The sequence below is a fragment of the Hemibagrus wyckioides genome, linkage group LG24 (genome assembly GCF_019097595.1).
Source record: "Hemibagrus wyckioides isolate EC202008001 linkage group LG24, SWU_Hwy_1.0, whole genome shotgun sequence".
Classification (NCBI taxonomy): domain Eukaryota; kingdom Metazoa; phylum Chordata; class Actinopteri; order Siluriformes; family Bagridae; genus Hemibagrus; species Hemibagrus wyckioides.
In genome coordinates, this window is record NC_080733.1 from 1591583 (window position 1) to 1617413 (window position 25831).

At 37.7% G+C, this 25831-nt stretch overlaps 1 protein-coding gene across 2 annotated transcripts; it reads right to left on the reverse strand.

Moving 5' to 3' along the window:
* Window positions 1-273: 273 nt before the first annotated feature.
* On the reverse strand, window positions 274-21001 carry zgc:86598 (STKc_CK2_alpha domain-containing protein). 2 transcript variants are annotated; one of them, XM_058378088.1, is made up of 13 exons: window positions 20914-21001; window positions 12094-12221; window positions 10276-10387; window positions 9513-9614; window positions 9196-9246; window positions 9045-9104; window positions 8167-8250; window positions 7821-7931; window positions 2208-2309; window positions 1854-1954; window positions 1571-1719; window positions 768-857; window positions 274-629 (listed from the first exon to the last, which is right to left on the reverse strand). In XM_058378088.1, exons 2-13 carry the CDS (start codon window positions 12192-12194, stop codon window positions 511-513), a joined length of 1182 nt encoding a protein of 393 aa, XP_058234071.1. In that variant the 5' UTR covers window positions 12195-12221; window positions 20914-21001; the 3' UTR covers window positions 274-510. The 2 variants fall into 2 exon arrangements, with proteins under 2 accessions (XP_058234071.1, XP_058234072.1); XM_058378089.1 differs by lacking the exon at window positions 10276-10387 and having other exon boundaries at window positions 20914-20943.
* Between the last annotated feature and the right edge of the window lie 4830 nt (window positions 21002-25831).

Below are 25831 nucleotides of genomic sequence, written 5' to 3' on the forward strand. Positions count from 1 at the left end.
TGCTGTGATAAAATCTGAAGGTGCTTCAACTAGGTATTATTTCAGGAGTGTGTGCATTTATGCAACTGGGTTATTTCACAAAGCCGCAATTTTACAATACAGGTGGAAAAAGTTCTGACATAACTGATCTTGGTTTCATTTTTTCCCACAACAAAAACCTGCCATTTTAACATGGGTGTGTAGACTTTTTTTATTCACTGTAAGTACACTGCAATGTAAACTGCGATAGCACGCTGATTTTTTCAAAATCAAATAAAAGCAACAAACATTAGGGACATATAAAATACATTTTATTATCCTTTTTTCTTAATTTCTACAGTATGGTTGCTTCTCTAGACACCATCATAAAATACAGCAGCTACATTTTCAGCCGGACACAGTCTGATATGTGTCCGGATATCAATATATAATTACAGAATAGAAACAAACAAAGAAAAAAGAAGACAAATCCATTTGTCTCTGCTATAAAAATGAGGGCTGGAAACAGAGAGTTGAGTGAGTTAGTCCTCATCAGGGTTGTGCACCAGCAGCAGCAGGGACTTGTACGGCCAGAGTGCTGGGTGAGGGCATGACAGGAGATGCAGACATGTTGGCCATGGGCTGGGACGAGGACATGGATGTGATACCTCCTACAAGAGAATAGGACAAAGGTTCAAGAAGACTGTTCAAGAACAGCAGATCAGTCCAACCAACCTTGCAAAGCTGATTACCTAGCTGAGTTAATCTGAAAATGGATTCAATTCAAAAGAGCTCTGGGAAAGTTTTACCAGTCATCATGCTGGAGGTGCTGACAGGAGTGGAGCCAGTGGAAAGCCCAGATGTAGAGCCCATCCTTGCCTGATCTTTTACTATGGGATCTGTGAAAGGAGACAGAATACTGTTTAGCAGCAAACACACTGCACCTGAAACAAACATACAAGGTGAGAATTTAACTTAGTCCACCACTTATTGCTGTACAAAGGTACAATAAGCTTTAACTCTCCATGAACATAAGCTTATATAAATATTACTGCAAGTATCTAATTGAAATTTTCTCAAATAATGCTGTGAACTTACACCTGAATATGTAAGGGATTATTTTAATTTTGTGACAAACATCCAACAGGAGTAACTGTCCATGTAAGAGGAAGCCATCTAAAAGAGATATTGTATCCAAAAAATGTAAAACTACAGCTATCCAGCTCACTGCAGAATTCAATACATGCCTCGATTCTCTTGTTTCCACCAAAACTGTTCACTAGAAGCTGCACAGGGTCAATATTCACGGTGAGGCTGCTATTGCTAAACCTTCGGTCACTTAATGCCAAACATCAGGTCCAATCTTTGGTGACAGCAGTGCAAATCTTGGGCTGTGAACAATCTGAAATATATATAGTTCTCTGATGAGTCCACCTTCACTGTCTTTCCCAGTTCTCTGGGAGAGTTATAGTGTGGAGAAGCCCAAAGACCTGACTGCTGCCCAGACCCAGAGTGAAGCATGAGGGCGGATCACTGATGGTTTGGGCTGCAATATCATGAGGACCACAAATTGACATGATGTATCTGAATGCCTAGTGAAAGTGGGACTCACAGAAGTATGGGTGCTCCATGGCCTCCCGGGCTGTGAGGCGTGCTTGATGGTCATAGCGCAGAAGCTTGTCCAGAAAGTCCAGGGCTTCAGTACTGACCAGGTGCTGGTTCTCACTGTGCACAAACCTCTCCCACCTCTTCCTGGAATGTCTGGGGGAAAGGGAGCATAGAACAAAATCAAGCTCTTGTACATATTGTATCGTAGATAGTTTAATACATGATGATGGAGCTAGGAGAGGGAAAAGGATAAAATAAACGTTATAAAACAAATGTTGAGGTCTCACCTGCCCAAGATGTCATTGAACCTTGGATCAAGTTCTATGTTGTATTTGTCAATATAGTCATACAGGTCTTCTGTGCCCAGAACTTTGGCAATTCGTACAAGCTGTAAAGACAGTACTCATTTAAACACTGAAAGAGCCTTGATGCAAAGACCATCAGTCCACAATAAGAACATCATTCTATAGGCTATTTAACAGTATCTGGTCTTCTTGACTCTCAATGAATGAACTTAGCATAAGAATTAAATAAAAATATGTTTCCGTGACAATTTTTGGAAATTGACGTAAATAAAGCTCAATAAAAAAAACAAGTACATGAGTCAGTGTGTGCTTTTAAACTACATGTGTGCCACTCACCTGGTCGTAGTTGTCATGTCCATGGAAGAACGGCTCTTTCCTGAAAATCATACTGGCCAACATGCAGCCTAAGCTCCACATGTCTAAACTGTAGTCATACATCTGACAATCACAAGAACAGAGTAAATATTCAGTGTTAATACGTGCACATACGTCATTAAAGCTACACATATTTCAGTAAAATAAACCAAAACAAGGATCAGATGACAATAAAATGTTATTTAATATGCTGAATTGTAATGTAAATTAGCAATTTCAGTTTTTGATTGTTAATAAATAATAATAATAACAATAGAAGAAGTTTTTTTTTTCATTTTACTGAAAGTTGCATACTGTATGTACTGTATCGGGGCATGTAACAAATAAAATACTGAATCTTGAATAATGTCTGTAACAATTGGAAAAATCCTTCAGATATGGGTGAAAACAAAGCTGATTGCTGACCCTAACTTTCATCTTTGACTATGAGTGAGAAAACCGCTTGGCTCTTTCCTAGTATTGAAAGAAATGTGGAGGTGCTGTTAAACATATTATGGATTGAATTTAGTTAAAATATAAGTAATCATTTAAAGATCAAGGTGTGGCAAAGTTCCAGAGGAGGAACAGAGACTAATATCTCAGTAAAAGAGGAGAGCATGGGTAGGTTTTAAGAAAGAATAATCTAGATTTTACTGTTTTTGATTTTTATGTTAATAATTGTTAATGTTGCAATCCTCTTCTACAACCACATATTTTGTTTAAACCTACAATTGTAGATATTCAGGTAGGTACCACCTCAGTATTCTGAGACATAAAATAACATTGTGACCTCGTCTGAATATATTCTGAACCCACTGTATGAAGATTAGTACAAAATAGAAGATATTTGCATCATAAAAACCTGACTATAGATCAGCAACAAGTAAACACAACTGTGAGTAAATACATATACACACACTATACTGCCAAAAGTATTCGCTCACCTGCCTTGACTCGCATATGAACTTAAGTGACATCCCATTCCTAATCCATAGGGTTCAATATGACGTCGGTCCACCCTTTGCAGCTATAACAGCTTCAACTCTTCTGGGAAGGCTGTCCACAAGGTTTAGGAGTGTGTTTATGGGAATTTTTGACCATTCTTCCAGAAGTGCATTTGTGAGGTCACACACTGATGTTGGACGAGAAGGCCTGGCTCTCAGTCTCCGCTCTAATTCATCCCAAAGGTGTTCTATCGGGTTGAGGTCAGGACTCTGTGCAGGCCAGTCAAGTTCATCCACACCAGACTCTGTCATCCATGTCTTTATGGACCTTGCTTTGGTCACTGGTGCACAGTCATGTTGGAAGAGGAAGGGGCCAGCTCCAAACTGTTCCCACAAAGTTGGGAGCATGGAATTGTCCAAAATGTCTTGGTATGCTGAAGCATTCAGAGTTCCTTTCACTGGAACTAAGGGGCCAAGCCCAGCTCCTGAAAAACAACCCCACACCATAATCCCCCCCTCCACCAAACTTTACACTTGGCACAATGCAGTCAGACAAGTACCGTTCTCCTGGAAACCGCCAAACCCAGACTCGTCCATCAGATTGCCAGATGGAGAAGCGCGATTGGTCACTCCAGAGAACGCGTCTCCACTGCTCTAGAGTCCAGTGGCGGCGTGCTTTACACCACTGCATCCGACGCTTTGCATTGCACTTGGTGATGTATGGCTTGGATGCAGCTGCTCGGCCATGGAAACCCATTCCATGAAGCTCTCTGCGCGCTGTTCTTGAGCTCATCTGAAGGCCACATGAAGTTTGGAGGTCTGTAGCGATTGACTCTGCAGAAAGTTGGCGACCTCTTCGCACTATGCGCCTCAGCATCCGCTGACCCCGCTCCGTCAGTTTACGTGGCCTACCACTTCGTGGCTGAGTTGCTGTCGTTCCCAAACACTTCCACGTTCTTATAATACAGCTGACAGTTGACTGTGGAATATTTAGGAGCGAGGAAATTTCACGACTGGATTTGTTACACAGGTGGCATCCTATCACAGTTCCACACTGGAATTCACTGAGCTTCTGAGAGCGACCCATTCTTTCACAAATGTTTGTAAAAACAGTCTGCATGCCTAGGTGCTTGATTTTATACACCTGTGGCCATGGAAGTGATTGGAACACCTGATTCTGATTATTTGGATGGGTGAGCGAATACTTTTGGCAATATAGTGTATATACTACTCACAAAAAGTTAAGTATATTTGGCTTTTGGGTGAAATTTATGGAAAATGTAAAAAGTTCACACTACAGTGATATTATATCATGAAAGTAGGGCATTTAAGTAGAAGCTGCAATGGTGATTTCCTCATCTCAAACAATTTATTGAAACAAAATCCAACAACAGTGGTGGGTATACCACAACAAAAAATCTCAATGTCTCAATAATCTGTCATGTGACCTTGACCATCAATTACAGCTTGACAACGACGTCTCATGCTGTTCACGAGTCGACTTATTGTCTGCTGAGGCATGGCATTCCACTCTTCTTGAAGGGCGGCCCTCAGGTCATTGAGGTTCTGGGGTGCAGGGTTATGAGCCTCTACACGGCGACTCGGCTGATCCCACAGGTTTTCTATGGGATTCAGGTCTGGAGAAAGTGCAGGTCACTCCATTTGAGGTACCCCAGCCTCCAGCAGCCGTTCCCTAATGATGCGACCTCGATGAGCTGGAGCATTGTCGTCCATGAAGATGAAATTAGGTCTGTGTTGTTCATGCAGGGGCACAATGACTGGATTAATGATGTTATTCAGGTAGTATTGGCTTGTCACTGTACCATTCACAAGATGTAGGGCAGTTTTGTATTGAGTGGACACACCTGCCCAGACTGTAACACCACCACAACAGTGGCTGAAGCATAGCGCTCTCCTTGACGTCTCCAACATCGTTGACGGCCATCATTTCTGCTCAACATGAATCGACTTTCATCAGAGAACAGCACTGAGGCTCACCGGTCCCTCGTCCAGCGTAAATGCTCCCTGGCCCGACGCCTGTGCCTGGTGGTGTGGTCAGGTACGCTTGCAGGTCGTCTAGCACGCAGACCACCCTGATGTAAACGGTTTCGAATGGTCTGACGTGACACTTGGGTTCCTCTCACCTCCCTTAAATGTGCCTGGAGTTGAGTGGCATTCATCATCCGGTTCCGCAGGGCACTGTTCACAATGAAGCGGTCATCAACGTGGGATGTGGCCGAAGGATGTCCACTTCTATGCCTTTCTGTGACTCTTCCAGTCTCTCTGTCCCAACCTGCTGATGACACTCTGTGACACTCTAAGCTCAGTGGACACTTCCCTCTGAGAACATCCTGTTTGAAGCCTCACAATGGCGAGGTACTGTTGATCAGTTGTTAGGTGTGGTCTTGGTCTCATGATGTCAAAATGTGAACAGCATGATGAAGAGGACTGTTTAAATACCAATTCTAATTGAATCAGAAAATTTATTGGTGGATTCATGGATCAAACACCAGTTGTGAATTTTGCCGTTAAGCACCTTGTTAGAGAACAGCAAGTTCTGCAAAAAGTACTGAAACACTGAACAGTTGGACATGTGCATTCAAAAGTATAGAGAATTTTAGCATTTTAGGTGCACCCTGAAATTTCACCCGAAAGCCAAATATCCTTAACTTTTTGTGAGTAGTGTATACAGTATCTCACAAAAGTGAGTACACCCCTCACATTTTTGTAAATATTTTATTATATCTTTTCATGTGACAACACTGAAGAAATGACCCTCTGCTCCAATGTACAGTAGTGAGTGTCCAGCCTGTATAACAGTGTAAATTTGCTGTCCCCTCAAAATAACTCAACACACAGCCATTAATGTCTAAACCGTTGGCAACAAAAGTGACTCCACCCCGAAGTGGAAATGTCCAAATTGGGCCCAATTAGCCATTTACCCTCCCCGGTGTCATGTGACTCGTTAGTGTTACAAGGTCTCAGGTGTGAATGGGGAGCAGGTGTGTTAAATTTGGTGTTATCGCTCTCACACCTTCTCATACTGGTCACTGGAAGTTCAACATGGTACCTCATGGCAAAGAACTCTCTGAGGATCTGAAAAAAAGAATTGTTGCTCCACATAAAGATGGCCTAGGCCAAGGATCCTCAAATCTGGCCCACAAGATCCACTTTCCTGCAGAGTTTAGCTCTAACCTTAATCAAACACACCTGAGCATGCTAATCAGTATCTTCAAGATCATTAGAAAATCACAGGTAGAGGAGTTTGATCAGGGTTGGAGCTAAAGTCTGCAGTGGATTGGCCCTCCAGGGAAAGATTTGAGGAACCCTGGCCTAGGCTATAAGAAGATTGCCAAGACCCTGAAACTGAGCTGCAGCACAGTGGGCAAGACCATACAGCGGTTTTACAGGACAGGTTCCACTCAGAACAGGCACGTGCACTCAACTTCTGAGGTCAATGCTGAGCACGTGCACTCAACTTTGAGTGCACGTGCTCAGCGTCATATCCGGAGGTTGTCTTTGGGAAATAGACGTATGAGTGCTGCCAGCATTGCTGCAGAGGTTGAAGGGGTGGGGGGTCAGCCGGTCAGTGCTCAGACCAGACGCCGCACACTGCATCAAATTGGTCTGCATGGCTGTCGTCCCAGAAGGAAGCCTCTACTAAAGATGATGCACAAGAAAGCCTGCATACAGTTTGCTGAAGATAAGCAGACTAAGGACATGGCCAGAACCATGCCCTGTGGTCCGATAAGACCAGGATAAACTTATTTGGTTCAGATGGTTCAAGCGTGTGTGGCGGCAACCAGGTGAGGAGTACAAAGACAAGTGTGTCTTGCCTACAGTCAAGCATGGTGGTGGGAGTGTCATGGTCTGGGCCTGCATGAGTGCTGCCGGCACTGGGGAGCTACAGTTCACTGAGGGAACCATGAATGCCAACATGTACTGTGACATACTGAAGCAGAGCATGATCCCCTCCCTTCGGAGACTGGGCCGCAGGGCAGTATTCCAACATGATAACGACCCCAAACACACCTCCAAGACCACCACTGCCTTGCTAAAGAAGCTGAGGGTAAAGGTGATGGACTGGCCAAACATGTCTCCAGACCTAAACCCTAAGGTGGGAGAGCACAAGGTCTCTAACATCCACCAGCTCTGTGATGTCATCATGGAGGAGTGGAAGAGGACTCCAGTGGCAACCTGTGAAGCTCTGGTGAACTCCATGCCCAAGAGGGTTAAGGCAGTGCTGGAAAATAATGGTGGCCACACAAAATATTGACACTTTGGGCCCAATTTGGACATTTCCACTTAGGGGTGTACTTTTGTTGCCAACAGTTTAGACATTAATGGCTGTGTGTTGAGTTATTTTGAGGGGACAGCAAATTTACACTGTTATACAGGCTGGACACTCACTACTTTATATTGTAGCAGAGTGTCATTTCTTCAGGGTTGTCACATGAAAAGATATAATAAAATATTTACAAAAACGTGAAGGGTGTACTCACTTTTGTGAGATACTGTATCTTATGTTGGAAAATACAGTACCTCAAAACAGGAAAGATAACTACTTCCACTTTTTGCATAATAAAATACCAATTTTGTCTTTGTAAAATGCTTTTGTTAAAAAAATCTGACAGCTGTATCACACACTAACCTGGTAGTCAACAAGTAGTTCAGGTCCTTTAAAGTATCGAGAGGCCACTCTGACATTGTACTCCTGACTTGGGTGGTAAAATTCAGCCAGGCCCCAGTCTATCAGACGAAGCTAAGAAACCAAACACATAATGGTCTGTGTCAGAAACATGGCATGATGGACATGGAAATCAGCGTCATATGAAATCTCCTCAGAGATCTTATTAGTCTTTGCACTGCATGCAGTTATCATCACTGATGTGGCTGTGAACACCACTTCTATTCCATTCACTGGAGGCAAAAAGAAAACCAACACTGCCCCATTCTCTGAGGGAGTCCAGAGTGTGACAACACACACACACCCCTACCTTTCTGTGCTCGTGATCAATCATGACATTGTGGGGCTTGACGTCTCTGTGCATGATTCCCATACTGTGGCAGTAGTCCAAGGCCTAAGAAGAAAGGATTCACTTATTTTACTGATTATTCACATATACAACAGGAACCCAAAGAAATACAGAAAGTGTCCTTAACTTGAACAAATGCCTCTTATGTTAATTTTCCTTCCAGGCTCAAGAACATACTCAGCAAAATAAGTATCACTGAGTGATTAAGATGCAGATTCAACTTTCTGAACCTGAAACTCTGCACCACTTAAAACAGTAAAGCCCATGAAATGTAATTAGAGAAAAGTAAAAAGTAAAGCTGGCCACTGTTGGGTCCTTAAGGCCTTTAACCCCATCCACTCCAGGGCCCTGCACTCTGACCTTAAGTTTCTAACAAGCTGAAACATGCAAAGAAATTAATTTTGCTATGTTGTAATGATTTGTGACAAATACAGACTAACCCTAACCCGGTGAATTGCATTTAAACCATATTAGGCAAAATTACCCTTAAAAATATCCTGACTCAAATGGGTTGTTTATAAGTAATTCCAAAATCAAGTAAGAGCACCACGAGCACAACTCAGTCCTCTGTCCCATGTTCAGCCATACAACTGAGTGACTAAACATAAAACTGGTTATTAAGCTAGTCTGCTAGTTACGTGAATCTGAAAGAGTAAATAAAGTGAACCAGTATCTGAAATGCTTGAAAAGGTATATGGAAACAGAAGCCCTGAATATTATCACATCTTTCCCTGCACTGGGACATCAACAAGCTCATACTGCATGCGTCTAGAACTGCAATGATGTTGGTAATTACCAACTTAACTGTTTTTATTGTGTACTAAGGAATAAAAACTTACCTTTAAGATCTCATACATGTAGAATCGGATGTCATAATCTGATAGTGTTTGATACAATTGCTGTGGAAAAATAAAGCAAAAGCTTGGATCTCCTTACTTACTGAGCATGCCATTTATAACTAGGTTTTATATGAAAGAACAAAAGTTTCACCTTAAAGTCTGTGTTGTTTACATGCTCAAAAACCAGAGCAGGTGTTCGAGACTTGGGGAAAAACGGAGAGAAACAAGTCCATTATTCTTACAAAAAAAAACAACAAAAAAACACTGAAATCCCAACACTTCTCTTTTCCAAATAATCATATAGTGCTTGTTAATAACTACTTAAAATCAAAGTAGGTTATTATAATCTACAATTTTATTTTAATTCAATAACTGCTGACCCACCATAATCACTTTGTTACAAATATTCATTAATACAAAATAAAAGCTTTTAACTGCAGCGTATTATTGATCTACTGTGATACTAACCACTGGATCCTTGACAATATCTAAAAGTGTGATGATGTTTGGGCCACCTCGCAGATTCTCCAAGATCTTTATTTCTCGTTTTATTTTCTTCTTCTTTACTGGCTGTAGACAGAAAGGGAAAAAAAAGAAACAAAACCTGAATCCAAAAACATTTTCAATTCCAGGCACCGATTGAGTTGCACTTGTCCCATTCTGTCTCCAGTAAAGGGAAGCTCAAAATAAAAACCTGGCTACATTTATAGAGATGTGGTTAATCTTCACAAGCATTTATCACTTAGCATGAAAGAAACCTCTCATCTCGCAAAATGTTATCGAATGAATCTGGAGCCATGTTCCTTTGTAGGAAGAAAGAGGAATTCTCTGGTAAAGAAAGTCTCTCTCTTAATTTGGGTTTCTGCCGACAGGATTGAGTTACAAATCTTTCTTTAAGATACAACCCACAACACAAACAAGCTTATTTGGCAAAGATGCTCATCAGTGACCTGGAAAATGAGAGTTGGGATGGCTGTAATGTAAGAGGTCTAGTCTGATCAGGTAAAATGTGCTCCAATAAACTGAAATGAACTCCAACTGCAGTTCTCAATGACTTCTTATGGCATAGTACATACACCATTGTGTCCATCCATCCATCAATCCATCCTGTCATTTCCCATTCAACCATCAGTAATATTCTGTCCGACTATTTAATAAATCTATTTATTAATCACTGCTAAACAAACTATTAGACATGCATAATTAATAAGGTGCAGGCTAATGGACTTACTTTGAGTATTTTAACAACTACTTTCTCATTGTTTGTGATATTGATTGCTTCAAAAACTTCACTGTATTTGCCACGCCCCAATTTCCGAACAAGCTGGTAGTCATCTTGGTTCCTTTAAAAACAAATACAAGAAGCTGCATTAAAGAAAATGCTGTAACAGTTTTGCTAAAAGTAAATGAAAATAAAATTGAAATTGAAACCGAAAAGCATTTGCTAAGCTGCACATTCACAGATGTGCTACACTTGTTGCCTAAACAATCAGAGAGAAGCAGAGCCATGTGGCTGCTACGGCTCTGACCTGTCCTGCTGTTTGTTGTTACTTTGAAGTTCAGACCGAGACTGTTAAATGAAAGCATTTATAGCATTACATTGTAATTTTTGACCAGTAGGTGGTGCTGGCAAGAAATCTGTTGCATTGGCCATTGGGTCAGTGCTCGAAGCTGTTGCTGACATCCAGTCAAAATGGACATAATTTGTAGGAGAAGAAAAAAAACAGTTTTGGACAAAATCCTGACAGGTCTGACAGGAAGTACACTTGAATTTCATAATCCATACTCCAGGAAATTATAGGGGTAAAAATGCGAATTTAACTTAAATTCTTCAAATGAAGGAGAAAAAAATGAATTCGTGACCAATCTCAAAATTCTTTGGGTATATTCTGGGTGTGCCCCTGAAGATGATTATCAGGATTTGCGATAATGGCCTGCTGTGATACACCCAGACATCCTGATTTTTGCACATGCTAGCACATTACAGAAGGATGGTTTAGAATATCAATATTCTTTTGATGAATTTTGTTTGGACATGTCTGAAGATTATGTGAGCCAAATGATGACAAAAGTTGGAGGAGGAGTACCAAAATGGCACTTAGATGGAAGCATTTTATTGTATTCCATCTATACTCCATGTTCAGCAGTTACTGCATCTTCTGACCAGTGGTGATGTTATCATCAAATCTGCAGCATGGCATCATCCCATGGTCCTTCAGCTGCCTAACAAGTGTAGGGGCAGTGTGCAATGTTGTTGTTGACATACAACCTCACTCTCTGCTTGGAGTTTTCAAATTCTTTTGATAAAATCTGTAGAAGGTGTAGAGAAAAAAGGTTTGGCAGAAAATAGTCATCATAATGTATATCATAGGCTGCATTGAACTCGTCTCGGCCCAGGGAAGCTAGGGATGTCTGATTTTAAATTGTGGACACACAAGTGCTTCCAAATTTGGTTCATATTTGACCCACATTTGATCAAAATACTCAAGTGTGCCAAATTTCACAATTTTAATCAGATGGTTCTATGGGCTGCCACAGACAGCTAAACAGAAGAAGACAGAAAAAGTAGAAAAGTCACAGTAAAAATAGGAACCTAATAATAATAATAATAACAACAATAATAAAAATTCATTCATTTTAGTTGTATTTAACTTTAAAATATCAGTAAATATCAGTGTGTGTAAAATGTCTACACAACTGTAAATCCATATTGATTCACATGTAGATTTGCTTATTTGACATTTTTCATTGGGAAGAGCTCCTGGGCGAAATGCATAAAGTGTGGTGGGTTTAACACAAACCAATTTCAAATGTTACAGTTCCACAAGATCTAACAAAAACAAACAATTCCAAACCTGCACTCGAAGGATTAACAGTTTCTACAGATATCTAGTCATAATACAGAGTAAATGACCTTGCAATAGTTTGGTGACTCTTTCTTAAATTTGCTCCAAACAAGACTAAACAAATGAAGGAATAAACACCCAAGCAATTGTTTCAGACACTTTACTATATCTTTATCAGCACAGTCACACAGCAGCAGGCTCACCCCCACTCCACAACATGTGACTCGTAGTCCCAGTACTCCCGAGGTCTCTGTGTGTTGACATCTGGGTAAACCCGGGATCGGCTGGTCACTGGGCCAGACATTAGTGTGTGCTGCTGCTTCTGTCAGCCCTGTGAGAAAGGGAAGATGGTCAGTAAATTAAGATTCAGCAATTACCACCATAAACCAGGTGAAGTGAGCACACAATCATGATGTCCTGAGTAGAAACAATGGCACAAAATAAAAAAAATTCCATTCTTCTACCATGACCCATTAAACTGGATTAAAGCGCTGAAACCCAGCCACAGGAAGCAGGAAATTTTAATTTAAGTGCAAGCGGAGCGAGGCAGACTTCATTTAAAGACTTCAAAGACAATTCTCAAAACATGGATAAAGTCAATTTCAGTTTACTCGATTTATTTAGGGATGCCACGGATTTTTGTTTAATTTGGCCAAAAGACAAAAAAAAAGATTATTTAAATTTGATTCAAAGAGTAAAATGAAGTGTGATTTAAACAAATACTATATTGAATACTGTACTAATAGTGAATGACAGTGATGATTAACAAGTGATTAAATATGCTTTGTAAAAGGATTATACTGAAAATGTACTGTTTTTTTAACAGACTGAACAGCTGGTAATTACAGTAATCTTACACACTTTAATTCTCCTTAAACATAAAAAGGTAGAAATGCTGCTTCTCTGAGTTTTGGAGTTCTAGATGACTGACATACTGCACACTGCAGTGTGTGTATTACGCAGTTTTTTATTGTACATTGTGCAGTGTTTACTGTATGCTGCACAGTGTTTACTGTACATTATGCAGTATTTATGTGCATTGTGCAGCATTGTTCATTAGTGTTTACTGTACGCTGTAGTGTTTAACATTGCAGTGTTTTAATCATACATTGTGTAGTGTTACAGTATACTGTGCAGTGTTTACTGTACATGATGCTGTACATTATTTTTCATACATTATGCAGTGTTTAATGTAATTTTTTTATTGTATATTACTCAGTGTTTAACAGACATTACAGTGTTTGACATGCATTACACAGTGTTGTGCATTGTGAAGTGTTTAATGTAAATTAAACAGTGTTTGACGTGTATTACTCAGTGTTTAACCAGAATACACATGTACACAGCTGTTTACAGAACCAGAGTGAGATGGACAGAGTGAGATGTGTGCTGGATGGTTGAGGTGGCTATACTACAGATCAGGTGGGAATTCTGGATGTGTGAAAAGATGTGTGCAACCTAATGACAAGGCAGCAGGTTTGATTTGACTTGCAGGCCTTGTGTTTGACACACGGTGTAAGTGGAGGTCACGTGGTGTAAGTGTTTTTGTGAGTGTTTTAGGGCTGTCTGTTTAACCTATATTTAAACATACGTGAAAAATTCAAACTATAATTTGCCCTTACAAATATTTATGTGCACATTATACAGCTTTTAATTTTGTTGTTTAGCATCTGATCCAGCAGGGGGTGCCCTAAAAACTTTGAATGTCCTCTTGACCCATCAGTAAATTAAGCTAATGATCCAAAATAGATACGGTCAAATTTGAAATTCATTTGAACTTGATTTTATTTTTTTTAAAGTGAAAGCCCAAGTGAGTTTACAAAGTGTACCTTTAGTTTGGCTTAACACAAGCATTTATACACAACTTCCATTCTAAGACTGATCAATGAGATCAAACATTGTGGAGATACTTTCTTTAAACAGGAAATGACATCATGCAAATAAAAGTCAGAACTGTGAAGAAACTCACTAAACAAATGAATCACTATTAGTGTCATTATGCAATGTTTGATTGTCTCAGATGATTCAGATAAATATGCCATCAAAAATGCAGCATCCTCAAAACAGGAGGAAAGCCTAAGATACAGCAGACAGATGGTCTATTGTCAAAAGCGTCATACCAGAAATTCCTAGGTTTTGACTTCCAGCTACCTGGGAGGATGAACAGACTCATTCAATATCACAGCAGAACTTGATATCACATGCTGTGGCCAAAAAAGTGCAAGCCACAAATCCTGTGCCAACTGAAGAACAAACAGGTTTCAAAAGACACAACTCAAATGATTATAAACTACACTAATACAGTTGAGTCAATACTGCATCAGAGACTGACGGAGCAAAATACTGTACATTTCAAACAAAAGTCAGATCTGGGACCAGACAAAGACCACACAGTCCTTGTCAATCCTCTCTGCAATCTGCACCGTTCCACTAAATAACCTGCCTTATACGATGACAAGAGACAATCAGATGAAATGTACAACAATGATCTGTTTCTTAACATTTTACATTTAAAAACAGAAATAATAGCAATAATATTTCATCATCCATTACTCATATTGAAGCCAGTAAATATGCCTAGATGTTAATAATTTTATACAACACATACAGTATATGCCAATTAACCAATTCATGAAAAACCATCTATAAACATTTAACTTAAGCAGCAGGCTTTAAAACTGAACTGAGAAGTTTCCATTGCCTACTAGCAAAACATGTGACTGTTTAACTGGCATGAAAATCAACACTGCTGCATCAGAGCAATAAATACTTCCAGTCAATCCCAGTAGCAGGTGAGCTACTGAAACCTAATGGGCTTCTACTGGGAAAACACAATGCTACCAAACAAGATTGAATAGGAATATATGCAACAAATCATTTCATGAGTTAAGAGTGGTCAGTAATCAGTAATTCCCTGATTACTAGAAAATAATAAACTACTATAAAGTACACATAAATATATAAGGAGTAATAACCACTCAAATATCAGACTGTTCTCCTCACTGTGACAAAATTACCCCAAATTATAAGAATAGAAGCAAAAGGTGGTTTAATGTTTTGAAAGCTAATTAATGTAACATCTGTAAAATATAAATTATAAATCATTATAAACACTGAGAGTGGGATTATAAATCATTATAAACACTGAGTGTGTGATTATAAATCATTATAAACACTGAGTGTGTGATTATAAATCATTATAAACACTGAGTGTGTGATTATAAATCATTATAAACACTGAGTGTGATTATAAATCATCATAAACACTGAGAGTGTGATTATAAATCATTATAAACACTGAGTGTGTGATTATAAACCATCATAAACACTGAGTGTGTGATTATAAATCATCATAAACACTGAGTGTGTGATTATAAATCATCATAAACACTGAGTGTGTGATTATAAATCATCATAAACACTGAGTGTGTGATTATAAATCATCATAAACACTGAGTGTGATTATAAATCATCATAAACACTGAGTGTGATTATAAATCATTATAAACACTGAGTGTGATTATAAATCATTATAAACACAGAGTGGGATTATAAATCATCATAAACACAGAGTGTGATTATAAATCATCATAAACACTGAGAGTGGGATTATAAATCATTATAAACACTGAGTGTGGGATTATAAATCATTATAAACACTGAGTGTGTGATTATAAATCATTATAAACACTGAGTGTGTGATTATAAATCATTATAAACACTGAGTGTGTGATTATAAATCATTATAAACACAGAGTGGGATTATAAATCATCATAAACACAGAGTGTGATTATAAATCATCATAAACACTGAGAGTGGGATTATAAATCATTATAAACACTGAGTGTGTGATTATAAATCATTATAAACACTGAGTGTGTGATTATAAATCATTATAAACACTGAGTGTGTGATTATAAATCATTATAAACACTGAGTGTGTGATTATAAATCATGATAAACACTGAGTGTGATTATAAATCATTATAAACACTGAGTGTGTGATTATAAATCATTATAAACACTGAGTGTGATTATAAATCATTATAAACACTGAGTGTGATTATAAATCATTATAAACACTGAGTGTGATTATAAATCATAAACACTGAGTGTGTGATTATAAATCATTATAAACACTGAGTGTGATTATAAATCATTATAAACACTGAGTGTGATTATAAATCATTATAAACACTGAGTGTGATTATAAATCATTATAAACACTGAGTGTGATTATAAATCATAAACACTGAGTGTGTGATTATAAATCATTATAAACACTGAGTGTGATTATAAATCATCATAAACACTGAGAGTGGGATTATAAATCATTATAAACACTGAGTGTGTGATTATAAATCATTATAAACACTGAGTGTGTGATTATAAATCATGATAAACACTGAGTGTGATTATAAATCATTATAAACACTGAGTGTGTGATTATAAATCATCATAAACACTGAGTGTGATTATAAATCATCATAAACACTGAGAGTGTGATTATAAATCATCATAAACACTGAGTGTGTGATTATAAATCATTATAAACACTGAGTGTGTGATTATAAATCATTATAAACACTGAGTGTGTGATTATAAATCATTATAAACACTGAGTGTGTGATTATAAATCATCATAAACACTGAGTGTGTGATTATAAATCATCATAAACACTGAGTGTGATTATAAATCATAAACACTGAGTGTGATTATAAATCATCATAAACACAGTGTGATTATAAATCATCATAAACACAGTGTGATTATAAATCATTATAAACACTGAGTGTGATTATAAATCATCATAAACACAGAGTGGGATTATAAATCATCATAAACACAGAGTGTGATTATAAATCATCATAAACACTGAGAGTGGGATTATAAATCATTATAAACACTGAGTGTGTGATTATAAATCATTATAAACACTGAGTGTGTGATTATAAATCATTATAAACACTGAGTGTGTGATTATAAATCATTATAAACACTGAGTGTGTGATTATAAATCATGATAAACACTGAGTGTGTGATTATAAATCATGATAAACACTGAGTGTGATTATAAATCATTATAAACACTGAGAGTGTGATTATAAATCATTATAAACACTGAGTGTGATTATAAATCATTATAAACACTGAGTGTGATTATAAATCATAAACACTGAGTGTGTGATTATAAATCATTATAAACACTGAGTGTGATTATAAATCATAAACACTGAGTGTGTGATTATAAATCATTATAAACACTGAGTGTGATTATAAATCATAAACACTGAGTGTGTGGTTATAAATCATTATAAACACTGAGTGTGTGGTTATAAATCATTATAAACACTGAGTGTGTGATTATAAATCATTATAAACACTGAGTGTGTGATTATAAATCATTATAAACACTGAGTGTGTGATTATAAATCATGATAAACACTGAGTGTGATTATAAATCATTATAAACACTGAGTGTGTGATTATAAATCATCATAAACACTGAGTGTGATTATAAATCATCATAAACACTGAGAGTGTGATTATAAATCATTATAAACACTGAGTGTGTGATTATAAATCATTATAAACACTGAGTGTGTGGTTATAAATCATTATAAACACTGAGTGTGTGATTATAAATCATTATAAACACTGAGTGTGTGGTTATAAATCATTATAAACACTGAGTGTGTGGTTATAAATCATTATAAACACTGAGTGTGTGATTATAAATCATTATAAACACTGAGTGTGTGATTATAAATCATTATAAACACAGTGTGATTATAAATCATTATAAACACTGAGTGTGATTATAAATCATTATAAACACTGAGTGTGATTATAAATCATTATAAACACTGAGTGTGATTATAAATCATTATAAACACTGAGTGTGTGATTATAAATCATTATAAACACTGAGTGTGTGATTATAAATCATTATAAACACTGAGTGTGTGATTATAAATCATTATAAACACTGAGTGTGTGATTATAAATCATTATAAACACTGAGTGTGATTATAAATCATAAACACTGAGTGTGTGATTATAAATCATTATAAACACTGAGTGTGATTATAAATCATTATAAACACTGAGTGTGATTATAAATCATAAACACTGAGTGTGTGGTTATAAATCATTATAAACACTGAGTGTGTGGTTATAAATCATTATAAACACTGAGTGTGTGGTTATAAATCATTATAAACACTGAGTGTGTGATTATAAATCATTATAAACACTGAGTGTGATTATAAATCATTATAAACACTGAGTGTGTGGTTATAAATCATTATAAACACTGAGTGTGTGGTTATAAATCATTATAAACACTGAGTGTGATTATAAATCATTATAAACACTGAGTGTGTGATTATAAATCATTATAAACACTGAGTGTGTGATTATAAATCATTATAAACACTGAGTGTGATTATAAATCATTATAAACACTGAGTGTGTGGTTATAAATCATTATAAACACTGAGTGTGTGGTTATAAATCATTATAAACACTGAGTGTGTGGTTATAAATCATTATAAACACTGAGTGTGTGATTATAAATCATTATAAACACTGAGTGTGTGATTATAAATCATTATAAACACTGAGTGTGTGATTATAAATCATTATAAACACTGAGTGTGATTATAAATCATTATAAACACTGAGTGTGATTATAAATCATAAACACTGAGTGTGTGGTTATAAATCATTATAAACACTGAGTGTGTGGTTATAAATCATTATAAACACTGAGTGTGTGGTTATAAATCATTATAAACACTGAGTGTGTGGTTATAAATCATTATAAACACTGAGTGTGTGGTTATAAATCATTATAAACACTGAGTGTGTGATTATAAATCATTATAAACACTGAGTGTGTGATTATAAATCATTATAAACACTGAGTGTGATTATAAATCATTATAAACACTGAGTGTGATTATAAATCATCAAACACAGAGTGTGATTATAAATCATTATAAACACTGAGTGTGATTATAAATCATCAAACACAGAGTGTGATTATAAATCATTATAAACACAGAGTGTGATTATAAATCATCATAAACACTGAGAGTGGGATTATAAATCATTATAAACACTGAGTGTGTGATTATAAATCATTATAAACACTGAGTGTGATTATAAATCATTATAAACACTGAGTGTGTGATTATAAATCATTATAAACACTGAGTGTGTGATTATAAATCATTATAAACACTGAGTGTGATTATAAATCATTATAAACACTGAGTGTGTGGTTATAAATCATTATAAACACTGAGTGTGTGATTATAAATCATTATAAACACTGAGTGTGTGATTATAAATCATTATAAACACTGAGTGTGTGATTATAAATCATTATAAACACTGAGTGTGTGATTATAAATCATTATAAACACTGAGTGTGTGATTATAAATCATCATAAACACTGAGAGTGGGATTATAAATCATTATAAACACTGAGTGTGTGATTATAAATCATTATAAACACTGAGTGTGTGATTATAAATCATCATAAACACTGAGTGTGTGATTATAAATCATTATAAACACTGAGTGTGTGATTATAAATCATTATAAACACTGAGTGTGTGATTATAAATCATTATAAACACTGAGTGTGTGATTATAAATCATTATAAACACTGAGTGTGATTATAAATCATTATAAACACTGAGTGTGTGATTATAAATCATTATAAACACTGAGTGTGTGATTATAAATCATTATAAACACTGAGTGTGTGATTATAAATCATTATAAACACTGAGTGTGTGATTATAAATCATTATAAACACTGAGTGTGATTATAAATCATTATAAACACTGAGTGTGATTATAAATCATTATAAACACTGAGTGTGATTATAAATCATAAACACTGAGTGTGATTATAAATCATTATAAACACTGAGTGTGTGATTATAAATCATCATAAACACTGAGAGTGGGATTATAAATCATCATAAACACTGAGTGTGTGATTATAAATCATCATAAACACTGAGTGTGTGATTATAAATCATTATAAACACTGAGTGTGTGATTATAAATCATCATAAACACTGAGTGTGTGATTATAATATATATATCTGTGTGTGTGTGTGTGTGTGTGTGTGTGTGTGTGTGTGTCTGTGTGTGTGTGTGTATAACCCTTTCAGGATGGCTAATGAGAGCTGAACTAAGAGGAAACACCTGTAGATTGATAATAAACTGTAAAGTGTGATGAAGTCGACTAAAATGTCACGCCATGAAGCAGAACGCTCAGGTGATGGTGATGATGATGATGATGATGATGTTTCTCGATCAGCATTACCGGATCTGACAGCAGGTTTAGGTTGGTAGGCTGGTTAACTAGTCGTGTTAAATGAGCTTAGCTAGCAACACTACTGCTGCTTGATTAAAAGACAGCAGAGAAACTGATGACTTGATAAACACGATCCAGAGACGAGTCTCTTTAATAAAATACTGAACACAAATTTAAAGACAGAGTCAAGACTCGACCCCAAACACCACTCCATTTACCCAGGCTGGTTTGTATGGTTGTAACACTCCCAACAAGTGACGAGAGCCGCAAACTCTGCTCAACTAAGTAAAGTCGAAACTAACTGCCAGGTTTATTAACCGCACAGATAACTGAACTGAAGTGGATGATCTGCAGTGTTTGTATAAACAGGCAGCAGGCAGGAAAGCGCGTTAGCTCACCGGGGAGATCACTGCACTGCATGATGCTAGCGGTGCTTGTAGCCTGGATGCTACCGCGGAGCGCTCGCGCAGCCTCGGGGTTAAGGATATTCAATGCACAGCTTTCGTGGGTGTTAGCCTGTTAGCCTAGCATAGCAAGCTACAACTCAGTGTTTTGTTTTTATGGTAAATAAGCATGGAATGGGGCTGGTCGGAAAAACCGTTTTCCAAGCTGCATTTCATCAGATACAATTTCAGGGCAGACACTAAATAAATATATTAAACGGACAGAATACATTACCTCTTGGCTCTTTGAGGGAGACAATATGGCGGGTCTTGCTGACAGGCAAACAGGTTTAGCTGGAGAAAAGAGGGGAGAAAGTCATCCGCGCCTGTTGGGGGCACCATCACAGTGTCAGCATGTGGAAAACGAGTGGGGCTTCAATCAATTTCTGGCAAATCATAGAGTTAAATAATAAAAGAGAGCAGTTTATTACACATGGTGTGAACAATTTGGTGTCCAAAGCAGGAACAATAAACTGTGCCAGTATGCATACAACAGACAGCTGGTACTGTACACATTATGCAAATGCATATTTTGGCTCTATGTGACTTTATACATTATTTTAGCTTTACACAGGCATTATTAATGGTAGCCACTGCTGAGTACATTCAGGGTGAGGCAGAGGTCAGTCTCAGTGGCACCTAATGTGTAATTTTAGCTGGACATAAAGCTATAAAGTCAGCTAAATTGTGCAAATCCCAGTACTGGGCAGAGCATTAATTTCTCACAGTACAAGATGAGCTACTGCTGAAAGGAACAGGGTTTGTTATTTCTTCTTCACTGAGAAATGAGGTGCTAGCCGAACTGCATGAAGGGTAAGTGAAGTGCAGGCAACATGCACAATAATCAGCTATTATTCCAGGTCAGAGTCCTGTTTTGCAGAAGCACAACAATCACAAACTGAACTATTTCTGAGAGAATCATCAGTACAGTTGAACTTGTGAAATATGTGTGGCAGTAGTAGAGCAAACCTAAAGCCGAACATTACTGGGGAAAGCGGTAGTGTTGGAGGAATTTTTTGCAATAGCAAACACTCTTATCTCTATTGGTTGACAATGCACTCAGCTACCAAAGTTTTTAGCATCAAATACATGTTGGCTGAGTGAGATCCTGAGAAAGACCCTGAGAAGGGTGGCCCTGGGGAAATGAGGGGGTCAGGAACAGGCTTGTGCACACTGTGCTCATCTGCTTAATGTCCTGCTAGCCAACCCCCAGTCTCTGAAACAAGATCATTGATTTCAGGACCAGGGTTAAGTTCCAAGTGGACATTTGTACATAACCTCCTCTGCTTCACCGAGATATGGCTGAACCCAGCAGTAGCAGTCCACGCCATCTAGAGTTCTTCTCGGTTTACCAATCAGTGGCCACTCTGCAGAACATATTCAGATGCAGCTCTGTTAACATCAACATGTTTATGAAAGCAGTTGTGGGATTTATTTAACACCTTGGTGTTCACATCATGTCATGGCCCTGTCACATCAACACTGTTAAAGAAGGCCTGTCAGCATCTTTACCATCTAAGACACCTAGAGGGTTTACACTGCCATGAAAGGTGCTAAGAAACTTTTGAATCATTGAGAGAAGCATGACAGGAAGCATCACCGCCTTGTTTGTGAACAGCACCAAGCAGCAAAAGTGGACTCTCCAGGGTTAGTGCAATCAGCTGACTGTACCATCTGCTCCAAGCTTCCTGACCTGCAGTTGACATACAACAAGCAACGTTGAACCCCAAGGAGAGGAAGATAGTGAAGGACTGCAGCCATCCAAAATATATGCTCTTCTCTGTGTTGCAATAGGGGTGTGCTCCAGCTCCCTGAAGGCCAAGTCAAAGAGAATGAGGAGAACCTTTTTCCAACAGGCCATTCAGGCCCTCCGGGACAACACACTTTTCTGTGTAACACCTAATACAGCAGCCAGATTTTTGTGCAGCACATTGGTCATTCATTAATTTTGGGTACTTCTAATGTCCATGAAGTACATTTGGTTGTGCTCTTTAAAATAATAAGTGTTTATTGTGATATAATGTGCTTTATTTGTGTCCGAAAAAACTATTGTGAACTAAGTTACCTACTAGAAAAAAAACCCTCAAAAAGGAATGGTTATGATGTCATTTCCTCTAGATGCACATGAATGAAACACTACAGGGTATGTTCTGTCTCTTTCCCCTAATATTGTTTAAAATAGAAAACCTGTGTCAAGAGTGGATTAATTGACTGTCAACAGTGTAACACAAGTATTAATTGCTGCAAATTTTAACAAGATAATTTAACTAAAACTCATGTTTTATTTATGAAAATGTATTTATAAACATACCATATGCTCAGTGGTTCTAGGCCTCCATGAGTATAGGTCCAAAACACTCAAAATGTCAACTAAGTTACCCGTCAACTGTTAAAGGGACAGTATTCCTAGGCACATATTCCTACAGATCACCTTTATTTATAAAGTACTTTATACAATATAGATTGTTTCAAAGCAGCTTTACAGTGATAAACAAGCACATAATGATTCAGTGATGCAACAGAGATCAGTTAAAAAAAAAGCTATAGTGTCATTGTTCAGTTAGGTCAGTTTGGTGTTTAGTTCTGTTCACTAAAGTTAGAGTATTGTTTACAAACAGTTTAAAAGTATACACTACTAGATGAGCAGGTATTTAGAACAATAATTTGGCAAAAGTAAGATTTAAAGATTGTTGTGTCCCAGGAAAATACCAAGATTATCTGCAGCAGAAAAACAGCGTAGAGACTCTGATCCTGTAAAGAGACTTTTTTGTTAAAGGGCCGTCAGAAATGGAGAGATTTAAGGGAAGGTCAAGGTAGTAGCAGATCTGACAGAAAGAGAGAAATGTAGGAAACATTCTTACTGGAGGAAAGTCAAGCAGCAGAGCTGAGTGAGGAAGAAGCAGGCTGAGTCTGTTGTTACTCCACCACAAAGTCCTGAGTCTGCTATAGAGTTATATTTATTTATCTATGTTTTATTCTGTCTCTCAGGCGGAGCATGACATATAACGGTGGATGGTCTTTCGGTTTCATCTTGTTCAGCAGTAAAAGATCTTGGTGTGATTATTGACGCTGGTCTTTCATTTGATACTCATGTAGATAATATCACTCGGGTAGCCTTCTTCCATCTCAGAAATATCACTAAGATAAGAAATATGTTGTCACTTTATGATGCAGAAAAACTAGTTCATGCTTTTGTTACCTCTAGGTTGGATTATTGTAATGTCTTACTGTCTGGATGTTCCAGTAGGAGCAGAAACAAGCTCCAGTTAGTCCAGAACACAGCAGCTAGAGTCCTAACTAGAACCAGAAGATATGAACACATCACTCCTATTTTAGCCACACTACATTGGCTTCCAGTCAAATTTCACATTGATTATAAAATCCTGTTAATAACCTATAAAGCACTAAATGGTCTCGCGCCGCGGTACCTGAGCGATCTTTTATGATCCGCCACGCCTACTCCGATCAAAGGGTGCAGGTTATTTGGTAGTACCTCAAGTAGCAAAGGCTACAGCAGGGGGCGGAGCTTTTTCTTTCAAAGCCCCACAGTTATGGAACAGCCTTCCAATTAGTGTTCGGGATTCAGACACAGTCTCAATGTTTAAGTCCAGGCTGAAGACACATTTGTTTAGTCAAGCTTTTAATGTATAGTTTTCTTAGGTAAAGGAGCAGATTTGGAAGGTTCATGGGCATAGAGTGTTTGGTGTACTGGGATGTGTTGGATGCTGTCATCTTACCACCATCAGGTTTGCTGACTGTGAAGTGGTTGGATGCTTTATGTCCCGGGAAGCCTTCATGTCCGTCACCTTCTGGATCTCCCTTTTAGTTATGCTGTCATAGCTAGTCTTGCCGGAGTCCCTGCCTGCACTTTATACATAATCTACATTGTCTTTAAACATCACATAATCAGAATCATACTTAATATCTTTCTTTTTCTCTCTCTGTCTCTCTCTGTCGAGCTCCTGACCTCCCAGTGTTTGCCAGTTTCCAGTGTGACCACTGCCTCTACCCCTGGTCGGAGTCTTGTCGCTTGTTGGTGCCCACAGATGCTGTGGATGGATCTGTGTGGACCAGGAGACAGCCATGGACAGAGCCACTTGGTGACTTTCACACCATCACAGATCTGCCATTTCATCTGTCAGCCCGTGACAGCAAGGAATTAGTGTTTATAATGACCTTAGAAATTACACTGACCTAATAGTTCCTCAAGGGTCATTGATTTCTGTTGTAGAAAGGACATTAATCAGTTACAGTTACATTATTTACTGTTTAGTGTCACCCAAATGAGGATGGGTTCCCTTCTGAGCCTGGTTCCTCTCAAGGTTTCTTCCTTATTCCATCCCAGGGAGTTTTTCCTTGCCACCGTCGCCACAGGCTTGCTCATTAGGGATAAAATAGTTTAATTATTATTATATATTATATAATATTTAACGATTTACTCTTATTTCTAGTTATTTATTTATTTATTTTATTTTATTTTTATTTATTTTTTCCCCTCCCCTTTCTCTGTTTTTCTTCTTTTGTAAAGCTGCTTTGAGAATGTTCATTGTAAAAGTCGCTATACAAAATAAATTGAATTGAATTGAGTATAATGCGGGAATCATCCAATAATAGCTTTAAGCGCGAGTGTGACATAGCTGGGGTGGGCATGGGAAAAAACAGACACAAAAGACACCCAACCCACCACCGGCATAGACATAGGACCATGGCGTAAATCTAAGTACACGGGGTCGTAACAGCCCCTCACTTTAGAGTGAACGTCCGGATCACCTTCAGTCATTATGGCATCGCGATAATGAGTCAGCCACCACATTCTCAGAACCTTTCTTATGCTCAATATGTAAATTAAAACTTTGCAGAATTAAGTACCCCTGCATGAGCCGGTGGTTACTGTTCGACATGTGATGTAAAAACAGTAATGGGATCAGAGCTTGAACCAATATAACCGATCTGCCACACCTCCTTTGATCAAAAGGTGCAGGCTTTTTTTTTGGTACTTCTTTTACAAAACCCTGCAGTTATGAAATAGTCACAGTGTTTAAGTCCAGGCTGAAAACACCTTTTCTTACTCAAGCCTTTTGGTTACACAATTGCACAAATGTTGTGTACAGTCATAGAAAGGGAATTATTTTACAATCACTCTACCTGGTGGC

Coding starts and splice junctions, on each gene's coding strand:
- zgc:86598 (XM_058378088.1), bottom strand. CDS start 12,194: ATGTCTGGCCCAGTGACCAGCCGATCCCGGGTTTACCCAGATGTCAAC. Junction 9,247..9,512: donor ATATTGTCAAGGATCCAGTG/GTTAGTATCACA, acceptor TTTTTCCCCAAG/TCTCGAACACCTGCTCTGGT. Junction 8,251..9,044: donor ACATGTATGAGATCTTAAAG/GTAAGTTTTTAT, acceptor CTTTCTTCTTAG/GCCTTGGACTACTGCCACAG.